Below are 22593 nucleotides of genomic sequence, written 5' to 3' on the forward strand. Positions count from 1 at the left end.
TGAGTCATAAGTCATAGGAGCAAAATGAGATCATTCAGCCCATCAAGTCTCGTCGCCATTCGATCATGCTGATCTATCTTTCCCTCTCAACCCCATTCTCCTGCCTTCTCCCCATAGCCTTTGACATCCTGAAGAAATTGTCAATGTCCACTTTAAAAATATCCAATGACGTACTCTACAGCCGTCTGTAACAATGTGTTCCATAGATTCACCACCATTGGAAATATCCTCTCCACATACACTCCATTGGCAGAAGTGATGGCCAGGAAAATGTATAACATGCATCTCTCTTGAGACAGTCCATCCTCACTCAGAATCTCTGGAATCGTTGGCAGATGGCCCCTTGTGAGAAGGTGAGATGTAGAATCTAGGAGAGTCAATGAATGTTTGACCACCGGGTGGCACCGCAAGTGACAGCCTCGCCAACAGCCTCTCTCGTGCCTTTCTTCTTTTGTTGTTTTTAGTCCGTTCTGTTTGTAACTTTTAGTTTATCTTTAGTTTATGTATTATGTGGGGGTGGGAGGTGAGGGTTGGGGGAAACTTTTTTATCTCTTCCCTCGACGGAGATGCGACTTTTTCCGTATCGTATCTCCGTCCGCACTGCGGACTAACAACGTGGAGGTGGTGGTCCCGTTGTTAGGGATCAACGTCAGGAGCTCCAACTGCAGGAGCTTCGACCAAGGAGCTTCAATCGTGGACTGTGGGAGCTTCGATCGCCCCGACTGTGGATGGTTCAATCCCTCTGACCGCGGGAGAAAAGGATGAGGAAGGTAAAAGTTACTTGACTTCCATCACAGTGGGAAATGTGAGGTTGCCGAAAAACAAGATGGACGTACTACCTGCACTGGCGAGGACTCAGACGGAGTGCCGTGAGTGCTGTTATCTCGGTGTTTGCGGGGACATCGCGCTATGAGAACAATCTGGAGTCTAGTGTGAGTATTATCGGCTTTTTGATTGTTCGGGCGGACAGGGACTGCAGAGAGAGTGACAGCAGTCGGTACAACTCTGGTCACATCACGGTGAAAGAGCGTGTGTGTGTGTGGCCCAGGACATTGAACTGATGCCTGTGGGTCCCCGCTTATGCTGTGTTCCCTGGGGATTCTCACAAACCGCTGTGGTGGCTGTTTATGTTTAATCTTTATATAGTTGTGTATCTTGTTGTTTTTTTGGTATGACTGTACGGTAAATCAGATTTCACTGTACCTCGCTACACGTGACAATAAAGGACCATTGAACCATGGAAGTGTAGGAAGAATCAAAAGTAGGATTAGTTTAAATGGGCGGTTGATGGTCAGCATGGACTCGATGGGATGAAGGGCTTGATCTCAATGAGTATTAGCTCTGTGTTAGAAAAGGGAAGGGCGTTAAAGGGGCTGTCCCACTTGGACTAAACTCTATCCACGAGTGTAGAAGACCCTAGACGAGTTGAAAAAATGTCAAGGTCGTGTTGACTCGCCAAAGTAAAAGACCTCCTACGACCTCTTACGACTATGTCTACGACCTACTACGACTATGTCTACAACCTCCTACGACCCCCCTCGACCTCAGTCTTCCACACCTAAGACCAACTAGGACTAGCTACGAGTGGAAATTATCACATGATAAAATTATGTCGTGGTTGCAATTTTTTCTCGGGCCAGTTACCGACCTACGACTACCTACAACTACCTAAGACTATCTAAGACTCCCATCATAACCTACTACGACCTACCTACGAGTAAAATATATCCATTTTTTCCAAGCCAACCTATTTTTTAACTCGTGGACATTTTTATCGGGCTGGAAAAAACGCCGCGACCTACTTGAGGCCACGAGTACGTGGAGTTCTCCTACGACCTCGTGGCGACCATGCTGCGAGTATGAGTCAAGGGCAAACTCGGCAGGTCGCTAATTAGGTTGTGAAAGTGGGACAGGGGCTTAACTTGCCTGAATCCAGGGGAAAGAAGCTCATTGTGTCAGAAAGCTGTACAGGCAAGCAATACTTTTGGCAAAGAAGACAGTGAAGCAAAGCAGATGAATGATTACTGTGTGAACAATATGACTTAAAGTGAAGTACTTCCAACATGCGCCCTTCTTAAACACCTTCGAGTAAAACCACCTCTCAATTGCTCACTCATGTGAAAAAATACTAGTCAAGGGCCCAATTGCAAATCTTGTTCTGAAACTTATTTTTTGTCTTGGGTTGCAATGGTCAGAAATTTGAGCATGCCTCTAATTTGTACATGTATCCGATGCTCCAAGAAGGGTCCCGATCCGAGAAGTCATCCGCCCATTACTTCCTCTGTTGCAGCCTGACCCGCTGAGATCCTGAGATTTGGTTTAACATCCAATGGTGACTGATGCCACACATTGGCAGAAAGGGTTACTGTGAGCTGGATAGCAAGGAACTGCAGATGCTGGTTTACACTGAAGATAGACACAAAATGCTGGAGTAACTCAGTAGGCCAGGCACCATCTCCAGAGAAAAAAGGAATAGGTGACATTTCTGGTCAAGACTGAAAGAAAGAGAAGATCCACAATGAAACAGGGCCGGCAAAGGATGACCTCAGGAAGGGTGGAGTCCATAACTGGATGGGACACCGGGCAGAGATCTCTCCAAATTACCAGTCTAATGACCGTCCAATGAGTCACGTTAGGGAAGAGAAGGCACAGAGCTGGAGGTGATAATGCAACGTGTAGCATCTCCAACTGCAATGCAGCGAGAACGTGAGATAGGAACTCGGGGGGGGGGGGGGGGGGGGGGGGGGGCAAACACCAATGATAAGTTGTTTAAGAAGGAACTGCAGATGCTGGAAAATCGAAGGTACACAAAAATGCTGGAGAAACTCAGCGGGTGCAGCAGCATCTATGGAGCGAAGGAAATAGGCAACGTTTCGGGCCGAAACCCTTCTGGAGACTGGGGGGGGGGGGGGGGGAGGCGGGGAGAAGAAAGGAAAAAGGAGGAGGAGGAGCCCAGAGGGCTGAGGGAGAGGTAGGAAGGGGAGGAGACAGCAAGGGCTAACAGAATTGTGAGAATTCAATGTTCATGCCACCAGGATGCAGACTCCCAAGCGGAATATGAGGTGCTGTTCCTCCAATTTCCGGTGTTGCTCACTCTGGCCGTGGAGGAGGCCCAGGACAGAGAGGTCGGATACGGAATAGGAGGGGGAGTTGATGTGCTGAGCCACCGGGGGGTCAGTTTGGATGATGCGGACCGATCGGAGGTGTTCGGCGAAACAGTACAACAGTGTTGTACTTCCGGTGGCGCTGGTGCCAGCAGCCTCCACCTACAGCCCGGTATCTTTTTGTTTTTTTGTTTATTTAGTTATGTAAAAGTGTGTTTTTTTGTGTTTTTTTTGTGGGGGAAGAGGGCACGGTGCGGGGGATACCGTCCTTCAGCCGCTTCCTGGTGAAGACGCGACTATTATTCCCCCCCCCCCCCAGCGGCCTACCTACTGGATTGGCGTGGCCTTTCCTGCCGGGATCGACCAGAGCTCCAGCAGCGGCGGGACAGCGCTGTAACATCGCGGGGCTGGCGATGCCTTACCGGGGATCGCCGTCTGGAGCCCGGAGTGCTGGACCTGCTGCACCGACATCATGGAGCTGCGGTTTGCGGAGCTCCCAACGCGGGCGGCACTGATGGACAGCGCGGGGTCCTGCGACTCTGCCCGGCTCGGCCTGCGGACTCGGGAGCTGCGGACTCGGGAGCTGCGGACTCGGGAGCTGCGGACTCGGGAGCTGCGGACTCGGGAGCTGCGGGCTCGGGAGCTGCGGACTCGGGAGCTGCGGACTCGGGAGCTGCGGACTCGGGAGCTGCGGACTCGGGAGCTGCGGACTCGGGAGCTGCGGACTCGGGAGCTGCGGACTCGGGAGCTGCGGACTCGGGAGCTGCGGACTCGGGAGCTGCGGACTCGGGAGCTGCGGACTCGGGAGCTGCGGACTCGGGAGCTGCGGACTCGGGAGCTGCGGACTCGGGAGCTGCGGACTCGGGAGCTGCGGACTCGGGAGCTGCGGACTCGGGAGCTGCGGACTCGGGAGCTGCGGACTCGGGAGCTGCGGACTCGGGAGCTGCGGACTCCGGCTGCGGGAGCTGCGGACTCGGGAGCTGCGGACTCCGGCTGCGGGAGGCGGCTGATCGGGAGGTCCGGGCCGCTGAGGAGGAGGATGTTCACCATCGGGGTTCGGCATCGGCGGTCCACCAGCCCGGCGTGAGGGCCTGAACATCGGGCCACCCGGGGCGGCGACTGCGGGTGCTAGGAAGGCCTCGACCACGAGTGAACATCTGGGAAGAACGGAGGGGAGGCTGGCTGGACTATGGTGCCTTCCTCACCTTGGTGCCACTGTGTTATGTTGTGTCATGGACTTTCTGTGTTTGTGCTTTTTTTTAAATTCTATTTTATTTTTAATATGTTTTATTATTTATTATTATTTATTTATTTTTATTTTATGATACTGCCTGTAAGGGAAATTCATTTTGTTGTCTCTAACTGAGACAATGACAATAAATTTGAATACAATACAAAACAATCGCCAAGCCTACGCCAAGCCAATGATAAGTTACTGAGCAGAGGTTAAATGCTTACATCTTCCAGCCACCTCCTCTGCTCCTTCTGCTGCTCGATACGCTTCTGCCGCTCGGCCAGGAGTTGCTTCTTGTACTGCTCCTGATCCCGCAGTTGCTGCTGGTGTATCTGCTGCTGCTGTTGGGGCGCTGGGCGGCTCGCACTCTCCTGCTGGAGCCGCAGGAACTCCCGGCGCAGGGTGGACTCCCCTGGCTGGTTTACAATGGAGCTGGGCGGACAACAGGGAACTCATTAACCAAATGGTCATTGAACAAAGCGGGCAACATCATGGACACAATGAGGAGCTCGGGGGTTGTGGTGGTGGTTGGCAACAATGTTAAATACTACTAATGTTAACTCCAGGTTTTGACTTGATCTGATTTGATGATTTTGATTTGATTTAATTTATTTTCATTGTCTTCAATGAAGAGACAACAAAATTATTTTTCCCTTACAGTCATACAAAAAAATAAAAATAAAAAAAACACAAAACACAGAACACAGTAGTCCACAACACAAACATCCCCACAGCAGCACCAAAGTTCCCCACTGTGAGGGAAGGAACCAAAGTCCAGTTAACCTCCTTGCCAATATCAATGACTTTAGGCTTTTGAGATTCAGTGCAGAAACAAGCCCTTCGGCCCACAGAATCCTCACCAACTAGCGATCACCATGTACACTACCTCTATCCTGCACACTAGGGACAATTTACAATTTTACCGAAGCCAATTAACCTACAAACCTGCACGTCTTTGGAGTGTGGGAGGAGTAAACCTACATGATCACGGGGAGAACGTGCAAACTCCGTACAGACAGCACCCATAGTCAGGATCGAACCTGTGTCTCTGACGCTGCAAGGCAGCAACTACACAGCTGCACCACCATGCCTCCTCGTTTGGTTCTGAAACCCAACGATCCAATATATTTTATTTTATTTGGACATCAGAGGGTATCAGTACTTCAAGGAGATGTGAGATGAAGCCTTTCACCCACAACAACACTTGCACAACGTGCAGGAGAGATGCTTGTTCACATCAGTGGAAATCCTAGCCGATGATGTATGTGAGGCTCAATCTTTTTATTGGGTATTCTTTCCCAGCTTTCTCCCAAGCCTGTAGCAACAGATTAATTTAGAAAGGGAATTAAAATGCACAAAATTAAGTGCTGGGAATCAATTGGAGAACTTTCAAAAGAGCCAGTACAGGGTTAATGGGCCAAACGGCCTGCTCCTGTGTTATGAGTGTGTGTTCTCCGGATGGGTTTAATGATGCACCTGATCAATTTGCTTTTGTTTTGGGTTCTTGCTGAGCATGAGGCAAATTAATATAGACACAAAATGCTGGAGTAACTCAGTGGTCAGGCAGCATCGCTGGAGAAAGGTATAGGTGACATTTCAGGTCGAGGCACTTCTTCAGGCTGTCAGGGGAGAGGAAAACTAGACGTATGAAAAGGTACAGAACAAATCAGAGCCGGCACCGATGGCCAAGGAGCCCACAATGGTCCATTGTTGGCAGCAGAGGAGGTGGTAACAAAGGGATATGAAGAGTGAAACTCGCAGGACAACGAGGGTTGAAGAGGGACGGAGAGAGAGGGAGTGCAAGGGTTACTTGAAATTAGAGAAATCAATATTCATACCGCTGGGGTATAAGCTACCCAAGCAAAATATGAGGTGCAGTACCTCCAATTTGCGTTAGGTCTCACTCTGACAGTGTCAGAACCAAACAGAATGCCTGAACCAAACAGACAAGGTCATTGTTTCGACACTTGAACTGTGGAAAGTTGCGACTGCAGATGCTGGAATCCTGAGCCAAAAACAAACTGCTGAAGGAACTCAGCGGGTCAGGCAGCATCGACAATGCAAAATGGACATGGACGACATTTCGTGTCAGAACCCTTCTGCAGTAACATCGTTTGTCCCTTTCCATCCACAGATGCTGCCTGACCTTTTGAGTTCCTCCAGCAGTTTTTTTTTTTTTTGCCCTGTCATAGCAAAACAAAAGTAAATTTATAAGGTGCATTATTGAACCCATCCAGAGAGCACACCATCACAGCGCAGGAGCAGGCTGTTTGGCCCATTGACCCTGTACTCAGTGCTTGCAGCCAGCTGGCTCCCAAACAAATCACCCTACTGGAATCTGCTGATCCTTAGCTGGGATGGTGCGATTTGGACTACAGTTTCCAGATCACGTCTCGGGGACTCAAAAAGCTAGTCCAGTACCTAACCATAATGCCAGTGCAAGCCCCTTTCCACATAACATCGCATCCTGGGTGCTATATTTTCCTCCATCAATCCTCAAGCATTGAATGATTTTGTAGAAATGTTCTTGAATTTTGTGAAGTTTCTCCATTTATGAATTGATTCAAGGAAACATTGGCTGGACGTAGATTTAATAATAACTGGCATAAAAGAACTGGATATGTACAATTGAACAATATAAGTGAATAAACCATCTACCTTGGCTCTCCTTCATCTTCATTCAATCCATCTTCATCTTCCTCACTTCCACTGTATTCATATTCCGTTTCATCTAGCAATGAGAAGGGGTGACGGTGAAGCTTATGCTCAGTGTGAAAACCATTGAGTGAGAGCAAGAACTGACTATTGTTTTAATTAAGCTGGGGTTTTAATCAGTTGTTTAGGTTCAGAGGTCATATGCACAGTGAAAAGCTTTTATCTGTGTGCTATCCAATCACAACAAATAATACTAAATACAAGGAACTGCAGATGCTGGTTTGTGAAAAAAATACAAAGTGTTGGAGTAACTCGGTGGGTTTGGCAGAATCTTTGGAGACCATGGGTGGATGTGGAGAGGATGTTTCCAGTAGTGGGAGAGTCTAGGACCAAAGGGCATAGCCTTTGATTAAAAGGATGTACCTGTAGAATGGAGATGAGGATGAATTTATTTTGCCAGATGGTGGTGAATCTGTGAAATTCATTGCCACTGACAACAGTGGTAGCCAAGTTATTGGATATAGTGATAAATATTGTTTTGCATGCTGTGCAGGCACATCATACTATGGATGAGTCCAAGATGTAGTTTTATTTTTTTCGTTTTAATTTAAGAGATGTAACATGGAAACAGGCCTTTCGGCCCATCAAGCCCAGGCAGACCAACGATCACCCGTTCGCACTGGTTCTATCTCATCCCACTTTTGCATCCACTCCCTACACACTGGGGGCTATTTACAGTGGGCAATTAACGTATAAACACACGTCTTTGGGAGGTAGGAGGAAACCCATACGGTCACAGGGAGAACATGTAAACCCCATACAGACAACACCCGAGGTCAGGATCGAACCCGGGTCTCCAATGCCGTGAGGCAGTCATTCTACCAGTTGCAATGCTGTGGCACTTCCCCTCCCCCAAGCCATTATAGTGCAACGGAGAACATAGCAGAGTGCAGAATTTAATGTTACAGCAACAGAGAAAATGCAGATTAAAAAAGTATTAGGGATACAATTAGGAAGATTGGAAAACTACAAATACAATCGTAGCAGATTGGGAGGCAAGTGTAAATTAAGATCCCATGGGATAATTAAGATCCTTCTGTCTTCTGAACAGTGTCTTGTGGACTTTGCGCACTGGAGCAGATGGATCTCACTCTGGCATCTCATCTGAAAGGCAGTGCTGCACTCCCTCCGTGTGGTACTTGGTCTATACGCCTGGATTACAACTGAGTTTGGTCGATATGGTGGCGCATCGGTAGAGTTGCTGCCTTTAGAGTTGCAGATTCAATCCTGACTGCGGGCACTGTCTCTACAGAGTTTGTACGTTCTCCCTGTGACCGCCTGGTTTTTCCCCGGATGCTCCGGTTTCCTCCCACACTCCGTACAGATTCGTACAGGTTTGTAGGTTAATTGACTTGGGTAAAAATTGTAAATTGTCCCTAGTGTGTAGTGTGTGCTTGTGTAACGGGGGTCACTGGTCAGCGCGGACTCAGTGGGCTGAAGGGCCTGTTTCTGCATTGTACCTCTAAACCAAAGAGTTGGAGGGGATTGGGTTTAAATCCTGGTCCAAAGACAAGAAGGCTATTCAATGACCTAAAGCTGACATTGTAAAGGAATACCAGTGTGTAAATTAAATTTAGTGAGGTTTACTGCAGAGTGTTGTTCAGTGGATGAAAACAAGTTCTGAATACAGACTTTGCAATTGCTGCAGGCACAGTGTAAGGTGACAGTGAAAGAGAAATGGGGAATTAATAGATTGGGCACTTAATAAGCTAGCTCAGTGCAGACCAACAGTAAGAATAATAGCTGAAAGATATGAAGATTAGATTTGTTTGTGTTCTGTTCTGTCTGAGTGGTCCATCTGTTTTACCAACACAGCACTGGGGACCCATTCAATGCTGACCCGTTGCAACGAAGAGGCAAGTGGCTAAATTCAACATCAGAGGAATGAAGAGTGAAGAGAAAGAAGGTCTGAAGAAGGGTCCCGACCTGAAACGCCATCCATCCTTTTTCTCCAGAGATGCTGCCTGACACGCTGAGTTACTCCAGCACTTTGTGTCTATCAGCATAATGAGTTCCCAACAGAGATTCCAACATCCTGTGCCATTCAGCCTGTCACTTGCTCAGGGCAAAAGACTGGAAACAGGCTAACTTCTGGGAATTTCAAAATAGCAGCAGGGCACTTAAATTGTGGTTTTCATAGAAGGATGACGTTCAGTCCATTGAACTTCTGCCATTTCTGGAGAAAGTCCACCAGTTCCATTCCTCTACTTATTTCCCAGCAACCTGTTCTTCACATGTCCAGTCCCTCCAGAGAACAGTACAGCACAGGTACAGGCCCTTTGGCCCACAATGTCTGTGCTGAACACGATGTGAAGTGAAACGAATCTCCTCTGCCTGCACGTGATCCGTATTCCTTCTTTCCCTGCATGTCCATGTTCCAATCTAATTGCCTCAAACACCACTATCGTATCTGTCTCCACCACCATTCCTGCCAGTGCATTCCAGGCCTCTACAAATTCTGTGAAAAACTTCCCCCACACATCTATAAAATGTTCCCCTTTCACATTAAACCTGTGCCCTTTCGTCTTTGCAAATTCCACCCGAGAAAAAAGGTTCTGACTGTCTGCTCTATCTAGGCCTCTCTCGTTATTTTATAAACGTCTATCAGGTCTTCCCTCAACCTCTGACTTTCCATGGAGAACAATCTAAGTTTGTCCAACCTCTCGTTATAGCTAATTAACCTACTAAATCCAAGCACCATTTTGGTAAATCTCTTCCACACCCTCAGCAAAGCCTCCACTTCCATCCTGTAATGCGGCAACCCGAACTGCATGCAATACTCCAAATGCAACCTAACCAAAGCTGGTGTCAAGAAATTATCAATCGCGCATGGAAGAGGCAGTCAGAGAGGACCCAGGATGGGGAGGGGAAATGCTTTGACAAGAACAACTTTTGGGATATTGCAGGCAGTTTTTCACGATCTTTATTCTCTCATGCTTTGAATTTTAGTTTAGTTTAGTTTAGAGATACAGCATGGAACCAGGAACTTCGGCACCACTGAGTCCGCGCCGAACAGCGATCTCCCCATAGTTTGATCCTACACACTAGGGACAATTTACAGAAGCCAATTCACCGACAAACCAATTGCACGTGTTTGGATTGTAGAAGGGAACTAGAGCACCTGGAGAAAACCCACGCAGTCACAGGGAGAACGTACAAACTCCGTACAGACAGCAGTCACAGTCAGGATCGAACCGGGACCTCTGGAGCTGCAAGGCAGCAACTCCACCGCTGTGCCCCTGTGCCGCCCACCCTCGGAACAGAAACTTCAGTTTCACCTTCCCATTCCCAATTGTCTGTCCTGGGCCTCCTCCACTGCCACAGTGAAGTGACTGAAGCCACATGCAAATGAGAGGAACGACATCTCGTATTCCTCCTGCGTAATCTACAACCCAGTGGCATGAACATAGAATTCTTCAATTCCAGGTATCCTGCACCTTTCTCTTTTCTTCCAGCTACCCAGGTTCTCCCTCCCCCCCCCCCCCCCATTCCATCCCTTCCCACTTTACCCCCCTGCCGCCACCCCCCAACCCCAATCACCCTGTTTCGTTTACCTCCCCTGCCCCCACTGGACCCCCTTTTCCCTCCCTACCTCTCCGTTTCATGTTCCCACCATGCTACCCCTCCTCATTCAGTTCCATTTTTCCACCTTCCTTTCCCGTCAGATTCCAGAAATGTAGACACAAAATGCTGGAATAACTCAGCGGGTCAGGCAGCATCTCCGGAGAAAAGGAATAGGTGATGTTTCGGGTTGGAACCCTTCTTCAGGCTGCAGAAGGCTTGCAGTCTACGTCAAAGGGTCCTGAAGAAGTCATTGTTCTCCACTTATCACCTCCCAGCCTCCCTCGCTATCTGAACCCCTCCTTCCTCCATCTGAATATTATCTCCCAATCAACCCCTCACCTTTATCACTTGCCAGGTCCTGCCCCACCTCTTTAATTTGGCTACTTCCCCTCTCCTCTTTTCATCTAGACAAAATGTTGACTGTTCATTTTCCTCCACAGATGCTGCCTGACCTACTGAGTTCTTCAAGCTGCTCTCTCTGTTTTTACATGAGTATTATAACAGTAGGTTTACATTTAGCTTAGTTTAGTCTTAGTTTAGTTTATCATTGTCATATGTACTGAGGTACAGTGAAATGAAATTTGTTACATGCTATCCAGTCAGCGGAAAGACAATACATGATTACAATCAAGCTGTCTACAGTGTACACAAAGTATAAAGGGTATAGCGTTTAGTACAAGAAAAAGACCGATTAAAGACATGTAAAGTCTCCAATGAGATAGATGGGAAGTTAGCTGTTGATAAGATGGTTCAGTTTCCTGATAACAGGGCGGTAGTGTGGCACAGTGGTAGAGTTGCTGCCTTACAGCGCCAGAGACACGGGTTCGATCCTGACTACAGGTGCTCTCCATACAGAGTTTGTATGTTCTCCCCATAATAGTGTGGGTTTCCCCTGGGTGCTCCAGTTTCCTCCTACACTCCAAAGAAGTACAGGTTTTTAGGATAATTGATTTTGGTAAAAAATATAAATTGTCCCTGGTGTCTACAGGATAGCATAAGTTCATAAGTTTGATGGCACATCAAGTCTACTTCGCCATTCAATCATGGCTGATTTATCTTTCCCTCCATGTTTGGGGATCGCTGGTCAATGCGGACTCCGTGGTCTGAAGGGCCTGTTTCCAAGCTGTATCTCTAAAATACGAAACTAAATACTAAAACTAAAAAACAGCTGCGAAGAAACTGCCCATGAATCTGAAGGTGTGCGATTTCAAACATTAACGACAGAAGAGGGAGTGTCCGGGGTGAGACTGGTCCTTGATTAAGCTTGAACTTACCTTTCTCACTCCTCTTCTTCCTGGTCCTGTCGATGTGATCCTTCAGCAATATGCGAACCTGTCGCTCATGTTGCTGGTCGCGGATGAATGAATGCTTCAACAGCGTTTCAGTGGAGGGTCGTTGCAAGTAGTTCTTTGCCAGGCAGGTTTCTACAAAGTTCATGAACCTCTTTGACCTACAACAGAGTATTTAAGACGGGTTCAGTGAACCTTACATGATTATGTCAAATGTAACACTTTGTAGCATAGTATCGAAACTGGGAAATTCAGATTCAAATAAATTCAGACATTTAAAAATAAAGTTCTTGGTTTTATTTAACCACTTGAATTTTACTTCCCCAATTGCCAAAGTGGAATTTGACCTAGTAGGTTTTGTTGCTCCCTAATTACTTATGCTCTATACTAAAGTTCCCTGTAATCCCTATTTAATACAGAAGTGTAGCTAGTTGAGGCATTTCCCCGCAGCGCTGGAAACCTGCGTTCATTTCTGACTCTGGATATTGTGTGGAGTTCCCATGTTCTCCCCGTGATCCGGTGAGGTGTTTCCTCTGGTGCTCCGGTTTCGTCCCACCCTAAAAGGTGCAGGTTGGTAGGTTATCTGACCACTGTTAGTGTGAAGGGGAGTGGTAGAATCTTCGGGGAGTTGATGGGAATTTTAAAAAATGGGATTGGTGTGAATGGGTGGTTGATGGTTAGCACAGACATGATGGGCCGAAAGGCCTGTTTCCTTACTGTGTCTCTCTCTGACTCTAAATCTATAATTAAATAAAGTCAGTTTCAGTAACAGAAACAGTGAAACGGACAGGTCATAAGAAATTTGGTTCACTAGCATCCTTCAGAGATGCCCCTTTCTTGATGAGTGAGGGTGTCAAAGGTTACAGGGAGAAGGCAGGAGAATGGGGTTGAGAGGGAAAAATAGATCAGCTATGATTGAATGCCGGAGTAGACTCGATGGATTGAATCTCCTAATTCTGCTCCCAGGTATTATGGTCTTTTCTAGGAAGCAAATAAACTATGCTTACTCAGTTTAGGCCTAAACATGACTCCAGACCCACCAACATGGTGGACACTAGCTGCTCAGGGACAAGTCTCCTTTTGTGACAACCTGGTGGCTACTGAATAAAAAGACAGCAGGCCAAGATATGTTCCTGTAGTCTCACCTAGTTAGTTATATCATTTATAGGGCAAAACGCACCAGCGTTGATGAATGTCCCTACAACCTGTAAGAAGCTAGTCACATTGATGATTACAAGGCACGTTAGTATATTGACTTTACTTTAGACTTTAGAGATACAGCGCGGAAACAGGCCCTTCGACCTACTGACTCCGCGCCAACCAGCGATCACCCCATACACTAGCACTATCCGACACATTAACGACAATTTTTTTTTTAACCAAAGCCAATTAACCTACAAATTAATATGTCTTTGGAGTGTGTGGGGAAACTGGAGCACCCAGGGAAAACATACAAACTCCGTACAGACAGCACCCGTAGTCAGGATCGATCCGGGTCTCTGGTGCTGTCAGGCAGCAACTCCACCTCTGCGCCACCATGCCACCCTAATTAAGTTTAGTGGTTAAGTCATTATGGTAGTAATCAAAAGGTACTGGTTTAATTTCAAACATGGTAAATGGGGAAGTAAAATTCAAGCGATTAAATAAAACCAGGAACTTTATTTTTTGAAAAGTCAGTCACAACATTAACCTATTGGATTGGAATTATTGGATTGTTGCAAAATCTCATCTAGTTCATTAATGTGCTTTAGGGAAGGGAATCTCCCGTCCTTTTCTGGGCTGGTCTGTTTGTAACTGCCATGGTTGATCCTCAACATCTCTTTATGTTGAGAGGAATTACGGAGTTTGTACGTTCTCCCCGTGACTGCATGGGTTTTCCCCGGGTGCTCCGGTTTCCTCCCCCACTCCAAAGACGTTCAGGCTTGTAGGTTAATTGGATTCGGTAAAGATTGTAAATTGTCTCTAGTGTGTAGGACAGTGCAAGTGTACAGGGTGATCGCCTGTTTCTGTGCAGTATCTCTAAACTAAATTTTAAAAATAAGGTCCTATCATTGGATGTAACTCTGGAGAAGGCAATGGGAAAGCTAACATGGAGAGTGCAGAATGAATAATGGCAATTTCAGCACAGGTACGGTGGCAGATAAGAGGCTTTTGGATATGCAGGGAATGGTGGGATGTGGATCACATGCAGGTAGAGGAGTTTAACTTGGCATTTTGTTTGATGTTGACAGTGCGGGCGGAAGGCCTGTTCTTGTGATGTATTGTTCTATGTTCTAAGCACAATGATGAAATGGAATATAGAAACATATAAAATTATAAAAGGACTGGACAAGCTAGATGCAGAAAAATTGTTCCCAATGTTGGGTGAGTCCAGAATCAGGGGCCACAGTCTTAGAATAAAGGGGAGGTCATTTAATACTGAGGTGAGAAAAAAAATTTTCACCCAGAGAGTTGTGAATTTATGGAATTCCCTGCCACAGTGGAGGACAAATCACTGGATGGATTTATGAGAGAGTTAGATAGAGCTCTAGGGGCTAGCGGAGTCAAGGGATATGGGGAGAAGGCAGGCACGGGTTATTGATAGGGGACGATCAGCCATGATCACAATGAATGGCGGTGCTGACTTGAATGGCCTCCTCCTGCACCTGTTTTCTATGTTTCTATGGAATGACCTAATGGGGCTTCACAGTGGTGTAGCTGCGAAAGCCTCCAGCAATCCAGAATCAAGCCTGACCTGGTGCCTTGTGGAGTTTGCATGTTCTCACTGCGATTGTGTGGGTTTCCCCAAGTGCTCTGATTTCCTCCCACATTCTAAGGACGTGTGGGTAGGTAGGTTAATCGGCCAATGTAAATTGCCTGCCAGTGTGTTGGAAGAAGTGACCAGGAATAAAGAGGGGGGAAAAGGGATGAGTACATCAGGGTTGGTGCGGTATTGATGTTCTGGGTTCTATCTTTCTGCCTTGTTCATTCAATTTCCATCAGAAAACATAAATTCCCCAAAGAACTTTTGAGGAAATGTCAAATGGCTTTTTCCCCCATGTAAATAACATATTTTGAATAATGCATATTATTTATGTGGAACTGAAAGTTCTCTTCATGACCAGAATATGATTCATCTTTTCAATGGAATGGACCGCAATAGATAAGCCAGCAATACATTTTCGGTAAAGAAATCCAATCTTCGATTCACACCATCAATCGTTTTGACAGCTGATGGTGAGATTGATCATCATTTAGCATGGAAACAGGACGATAGGCCCATTACTTCCATGCTGACCTGTGGGCACCCATTCTGTATAAATTGCATCTTTAGAGATACAGTGTGGAAGCAGGCCCTTCAACCCACCGAGTCCACGCTGACTGGCGATCACCCTGTACACTAACACTATCCTACACACCAGGTACAATTTAGAATTTTTACCAAAGCCAATTAACCTGCAAACCTGTACATCTTTGGAGTGTGGAAGGAAACCGGAGCATCTGGAGAAAACCTACACGTTCACAGGGAGAACATACGAACTCCTCACAGACAGCACCCGTAGTCAGGATCGAACCCCAATCTCTGGCGCTGTGAGGCAGCAACTCTACGCTGCATCAACGTACAGGCAGCATTTGTGGGGGAAATGGACTGATGACGTTCTTCGGGAATTTGTATTTTCTTGATTATTCTCACTAGACAGAAGACATTCTCGTCACGATTACTAACACCACAGGATAATCATATTTTGATCTCCACGATCTCCGTGCCCATCATTTTCCGCTTGGCCAATTGGAAATGGTGCCTTCATTGGCGGCAACCAAGCTCTCAAATTCTTTCTCAAAACCTATAGGGTTATAGGGAAAAGCTAAAGAGAGAGGTTGATCAGGCTGGGACTCTATTCCTCAGAGTGCAGGAGGATGAGGGGTGTACACAATCATGAGAGGAAGAGATCAGGGTAGAGAGGAATAGACACTTAAGAAGCATCTGGACAGGTACATGGATAGGACTGGTATAGAGGGACATAGACCAAATGCAGGTAGATGGGACCAGTGTAGATGGGATATGTTGAGCAGTGTACGGAAGTTGGGATGAAGGGCCTGTTTCCACGCTGTAAGACTCTATGACCCATCCTTCCCTCTCTCCTTCTTTAAAGCACTGTTTCCATAACGTTTAAGCTTTAGGTTGCCTGTTTTAATACCTTCTGATTTGCCTCAGTGCCAGGCTTTGTTTGGCAACGTGCCTGTGAAGGGTCGTGGGATATTTGCTCTGTTCGATGTGCTATTTAAATGTAAATTGTTGTTCCTTGAAAGAGCAATCAATGCTAGGAGATAAATAGCTCCAGATGTATGTTTTATTGTGTTTTTTTTCTCCTACATTGTTATAGAAATGTCATTGTTATCAATGTGGTGCAACCATATTTTAGACACCCCGGCAAATAACTGGCAGGAATGTACCGACAGTATAGTCAGGAATTCTGCTGTTATGTACTGTTGTGTAGAAGTAGGGAGCCCACTAGAGATCAGGTGCAGGCTCATCTGACATCTATCTCCACCCTGCAGTTCGTACCGAGTCAGGCAGCCTCTCCATAAAGCGAAGGCCTGGATACACCTTGTTTCCACAGGATTTGCACGGTGGCGCAGCGGTAGAGTTGCTGCCTTACAATGCCAGAGACCCTGACTACAGGTGCTGTCTGTATGGAGTTTGTACTTTCTTCCCACGTGGGTTTTCTCCGGGTGCTCCAGTTTCCAACCACAATCTACAGGCATACAGGTTTGTAGGTTAATTGGCTTCGGTAAAATTTTAAAATTGTCCCTAGTGTGCAGTGTGTGCTAGTGTAACAGAGATCACTGGTCATCGCAGACTCGGTGGGCCAAAGGGCCTGTTTCTGCGTTGTATCTCTAAACTAAACTAAATAGCCGCCACTGCTGTATTTAATTCCACCACATGTGAATAGGATTTGGCACACTTCATTTAAAAGTTAAGTGAAAGTCATATTATTTTCTTTGATGTTAATATTCATCACTAGGCAGCACAGTGGAGCAGCGGGTAGACCTGCTGCCTGCCTCACAGCGCCAGAGGCCCGGATTCAAGGTCTCGAATGAGCAGGAGATGAGAAGCCATGGATGCCTAACAGTGGCGAGACCACCTATAAAACGGGCAAGACCACATTGAAGATAGACACAAAATGCTGGTGTAACTCAACAGGTCAGGCAGCAATTGTGGAGAAAGCTTGGCATTTAATACAATCATCCCCTCCAAGCTGGTTACCAAGCTCTCAGAACTGGGTCTCTGCACATCCCTCTGCAATTGGATCCTCGACTTCCTCATTCACAGACCACAGTCTGTTCGTATTGGTGGAAACGTGTCAGCCTCGATAACAATCAGCACGGGAGCACCTCAAGGCTGCGTGCTCAGCCTCCTGCTGTACTCACTCTATACTCATGACTGCGTAGCCAGTCATAGTGCAAACTCCATCATCAAGTTCACTGACTACACCACTGTTGTGGGACGTATCACTGATGGAGACGAGTCAGAGTATAGAAGTGAGATCGACCAATTGACCAAATGGTGCCAGCACAATAACCAGGCTCTCAACACCAGCAAAACCAAGGAACTGATTGTGGACTTTGTAAGGGGTAGGATGGGGACCCACAGTCCCGTTTATATCAACGGGTCGATGGTTGAAAGGGTCAAGAGCTTCAAATTCCTGGGTGTGCATATCTCTGAAGATCTCTCCTGGTCCCAGAACACTGATTCAATTATAAAGAAAGCACATCAGCGCCTCTACTTTCTGAGAAGATTTGGTACTTGATACGGAGAGTTGGTATTTCAAGGAGGACTCTCTCGAACTTCTACAGGTGCACAGTAGAGAGCATGCTGAACGGTTGCATCGTGGCTTGGTTCGGCAACTTGAGCGCCCAGGAGCAGAAAAGACTGCAAAAAGTTGTAAACACTGCCCAGTCCATCATCGGCTATGACCTCCCTACCATCGAGGGGATCTATCGCAGTCGCTGCCTCAAAAAGGCTGGCAGCATCATCAAGGATCCACACCATCCTGGCCACACACTCATCTCTCCGCTGCCTTCAGGTAGAAGGCGCAGGAGCCTGAAATCTGCAACATCCAGGTTCAGGAACAGCTGCTTCCCCACAGCCATCAGACTATTCAACTCAACTCAAACAAAAATCTGAACTTTAATAGCCTGTTGCACTTTATCTGCTTATATATATATATATATATATATATATATATATATATATATATATATATATATATATATATATATATATATATATATATATATATATATATTCAATGGTATATGGACTCACTGATCTGTTCTGTATTAATTTATGCCTGCAATATTCTGTTGTGCTGAAGCAAAGCAAGAATTTAATTGTCCTATCTGGGACACATGACAATAAACTCTCTTGAATCTTGAATCTTGAAAATAAATACAGATGGAGATACAGCTTGGAAATGGACTCTTCGGCCCACCGAGTCCACACCGACCTGCGATCCCCATTACATGAGCACACATCACACATAGAAACATAGAAAATAGGTGCAGGAATAGGCCATTCGGCCCTTCGGCCCTTCGAGCCTGCACCGCCATTCGATATGATCATGGCTGATCATCCAACTCAGTATCCTGTACCTGCCTTCTCTCCATACCCCCTGATCCCCTTTAGCCACAAGGGCCACATCTAACTCCCTCTTAAATATAACCAATGAACTGGCCTCAACTACCTTCTGTGGCACACAAGGGACAATATCTTACAGAAGCCAATTAACCTACAAACCTGTTCAAAAGGGAACTGCAGATGCTGGAATATCGAAGGTACACAAAATTGCTGGGGAAACTCAGCGGGTGCAGCAGCATCTATGGAGCGAAGGAAATAGGCGACGTTTCGGGCCGAAACCCTTCTTCAGACCCTGAAGAAGGTCTGAAGAAGGGTTTCGGCCCGAAACGTCGCCTATTTCCTTCGCTCCATAGATGCTGCTGCACCCGCTGAGTTTCCCCAGCAATTTTGTGTACCTAACCTACAAACCTGTACATCTTTGGAGCTCGGGAGGAAACTGGAGCATCCGGAGAAAGCCCATGGGGTCACAGCACCTGTAGTCAGAATCTAACCTGGCACTGTAAGGTAATAACTCTACAGCAGCGCCACCGTGCGGCCACCAAATAAGTGACATTTCGGGTTGGTATTCTTCTTCAGGCTGAAAGTAGAAATGGGTGGGGGAGGGGGGGGTGGGAATAAACTGGAGGTGGGAAAAGGCCAGATCAAATTAGGGTCGGCAATAGATGACCTCGGGAAGGTTGGTGCCCATAATGGGCCATTGTTGGCTGGGGAAGGTGTGATAACAACAGGGAATCAAGGCTGCAAACAATGCAACTGGTAGGACGATTAGGGGGGTGGGAGAGAGGGGAGGGGAGGGGAGGGAATGCTGGAGGGAGTTGAAATTAAAGAAATCAATATTCATACTGCTGGGTTGTAAGCTGCACATGCAAAATATATGGTGCTGTTCCGACAATTTGCATGTGGCCTCACTCTGACGGTGGAGGAGGCCCAGGACAGAATGGTCAGTGGGAATGGGAAGGGGAGAGGGGGACAGGGAGGGGGGGGATAACACAGGGAGGGGGGGATAACATTGAACCAGACATAGCTTGTACCATCTGTCCAATATTGCAACCAAGCCTGCAGTATGTCATAAAATCATAAAGCATGAAAACAGACCCTTCGGCCCAACATGTCCATTCTGACCAACGTGGCCCATCTACTCTAGTCCCACAATCTGCAATTTGCCTATATCCATCTAAACCTATCCTATCCCTGGGCCTGTCTAAATGTTTCTTAAATGTTGTGATAGTCCCTGTCTCAACTATCTCCTCCGGCAGCTCGTTCCAAGCACCCACCACCCATTGTGTAAAAAAATGGCTCCTCAGGTTTCTATTAAATCTTTCCCCCCCTCACCTTAAACTCTGGTTCTTGATTCCCCTGCTCTGGGTAACAGACTGTGCATTTACCCTATCTATTCCTCTCATGATCTTATACACCTCTATCGGGATGGCACAGTGGCACAACGGTAGAGTTGCTGCCTTATCGCACCAGAGACCCGGGTTCGATTTTTGACCTTGTTGAGTTTGCACGTTCTCCCTGTGACCAGGTGGGCTTTCTCCTGGTGCTCCGGTCTCCTCCTACATTCAAAGGACGTGCAGGTTTGTGGGCTAATTGGCTTCTGTAAATTGCCCCTAGTTTGTAGGACTGTAAAGGGGAATAACATAGCATGGCGTGGACTTGGTGGGCCGATGAGCTGTTTCCAAGTTGTGTCTCTAAACTAAACACTGTTACAATGGTCCTGTCACTATACAAAAGGTACTAAGACTAGTATTTTTGGCTGAAACTCTGCACACATTATTCACCCTGTTATTCTAATGGAGACACAGGGAACTGCAGATGCTGGTTGAGCTACTGAGTTACTTTTGCACTTTGTGTCTTTTTTTACTCTAATTGAGACTTTTGACTTAAAAAAAAATGAAACTCTTTGTTAAAATTGAGATTTGTTAAGATCTCTAAAAGAATTAAAGTGATAAAACTAATCACATAATCTTGCAGATTTTATTATTAAGTTATTGAACAAGTGTTGCTACAGAATAACTTAAGGGTCTGTCCCACTTGGGCGTCATTTGCGCTTCACGCAGATGGCGCGCAAAGATTTTGTACATCCCAAATTCCGGGGGTGTCGCGCGACCGTGCGCCACTGCCTACGTCACCACGCACCATGCGCGCATCTCATGCGCGTCCCGATGCGCGTGTCGTGCATTGTGATGCGTAAATGACGCGCAAATGACGCCCAAGTGGGACAGACCCTTTAGTCTATTTGAGAATGCAAATCTAACGCACAAAAAAACACCATGATTCAATTCACGTTTGTTATTAAAGTCACAAAGAAATACTGTGCCACAAAGAACAACACAACATAATTAATACAATAAATCTCTACATCATCATAAACTCTAAAATTTGGTTAGGGCTTGCTCTGAAGTTCCGTATTCATAATGCTACATTAATGAAAAAAATATCATGAAGAAAGAGATTTGTGTTAAAACATTTTCCCCCCCAAGACAAACTAACTCCCAGAGATGACAATACAAAATGACACTGTCAAAAGAGGAAGCGTGGCCCTGCTTTCTGCCTCAACATCTCTACAGAGGCTAGTGATTTCAGTAAAAGTGGAACACACACACTTAGAAATGGAATTGTGACTTAATCAGCCTTAAATCTGCAATGACCATTTTAATGTCTCATCCACCAGAGCATCTCCAGCAGTGGAGGATCTCGGGCAGCATGGTGGTGCAGCAGTAGAGATGCTGCCTCAGAGTGACAGAGACCTGGGTTCGGTCCTGACTACAGTTGCTGTCTGTTTGACGTTTTCATGTTCCGCCGGGTTCCCCTCCCCCCCACATCCCTAAGACGTACAGGTTTGTAGGTTAATTGACTTCTGTAAATTGTCCCTAGCGTGTAGGTTAGAACTAGTGTATGGATGATCATTGGTTGCGATGGGCTGAAGAATCTTTTTCCCTCGCTGTATCTCAAAACTAAATTTTCATAGCGAGAGGATTTGAGTGTAGGAGGAAGGAGGTCCTACTGCAGTTGTACAGGGCCCTGGTGAGAGCACACCTGTAGTATTGTGTGCAGTTTTAGTCCCCTAATTTGAGGATTCCTGGGATGGAGGGACTGACATACGATGAAAGAATTGATCGACTGGTCTTATATTCACTGGAATATAGCTCTCAGGGCTAACGGAATCAAGGGATATGGGGATAAAGCAGGAACGGGGTACTGATTTTGGATGATCAGCCATGATAATATTGAATGGCAGTGCTGGCTCCAAGGGCCAAATGGCCTACTCCTGCTATTTTCTATGTTTCTATGTTTTAAAGTATGCTATACGAGTGTATCAGCTTATTTCAGTTTCTGGAATGAGATTTGAATCAACAACCTTCCTACCCTGATGTGGGTTTAAGAAAGAACTGCAGATGCTGGAAAAATCGAAGGTAGACAAAAATGCTGGAGAAACTCAACGGGTGAGGCAGCATCTATGGAGCAAAGGAATAGGCGACGTTTCAGGTCGAGACCCTTCTTCAGACTGATGTATACCCGGATGTGTGATGCACTACCTACAGTGCCATTACTGACAGCAAATTGATTCAACAAGACGTGGATTTACTGATGGTGTAAAAAACCAAAGCTGGACTTCAAGGAAATAAGATGTAGACAGAAGGAACTGCAGATGTGGATTTGCAAAAAAATGACACAAAGTGCTGGATCATGCAGCATCTCTGGAAGACATGGGAAGGTGACATTTCAGGTCAGGACCCTTCTTCAAACTTAAGATAGATTATATTAGTTATGGAACTGACTCGTATATACTTCGGTACCTTGCTTGGCTCTCAGGGTATATATCTAGGAACAGCTGCATTGGCACAATCTGCATTATAAGGAGCCATGATCACTGTATCAATGGAAGGATGCATTACTGCGCTTAATATGTAAACACAAGGAACTGCAGATGCTGGGTTTACAAAAAAAAGATATTAAGGGCAGGCATAACTCAGTGGGTCAGGCAGCATCTCTGGAAGGCATGGATAGATGATGTTTCTGGTCCCGACCCTTCATCATACAAATCAGCATCCCGACCTGAAA

General features: G+C 46.3%; 1 protein-coding gene across 3 annotated transcripts in view; it reads right to left on the reverse strand.

Annotated features, from left to right (window-relative positions):
- The window catches only part of nrk (Nik related kinase), a 266045-nt gene that overhangs the window by 113968 nt on the left and 129484 nt on the right, over window positions 1–22593 (reverse strand). For all 3 annotated transcript variants that reach the window (XM_033030272.1, XM_033030271.1, XM_033030269.1), the window contains exons 10-12: window positions 11892–12067; window positions 6997–7069; window positions 4563–4770 (exon numbers count right to left, since the gene is read on the reverse strand). In XM_033030272.1, coding sequence (XP_032886163.1) covers window positions 4563–4770; window positions 6997–7069; window positions 11892–12067 — 457 coding nt within the window. The remainder of the gene's footprint in view (window positions 1–4562; window positions 4771–6996; window positions 7070–11891; window positions 12068–22593) is intronic.

This window comes from Amblyraja radiata, chromosome 12 (genome assembly GCF_010909765.2).
Source record: "Amblyraja radiata isolate CabotCenter1 chromosome 12, sAmbRad1.1.pri, whole genome shotgun sequence".
In the NCBI taxonomy this organism is placed as follows: domain Eukaryota; kingdom Metazoa; phylum Chordata; class Chondrichthyes; order Rajiformes; family Rajidae; genus Amblyraja; species Amblyraja radiata.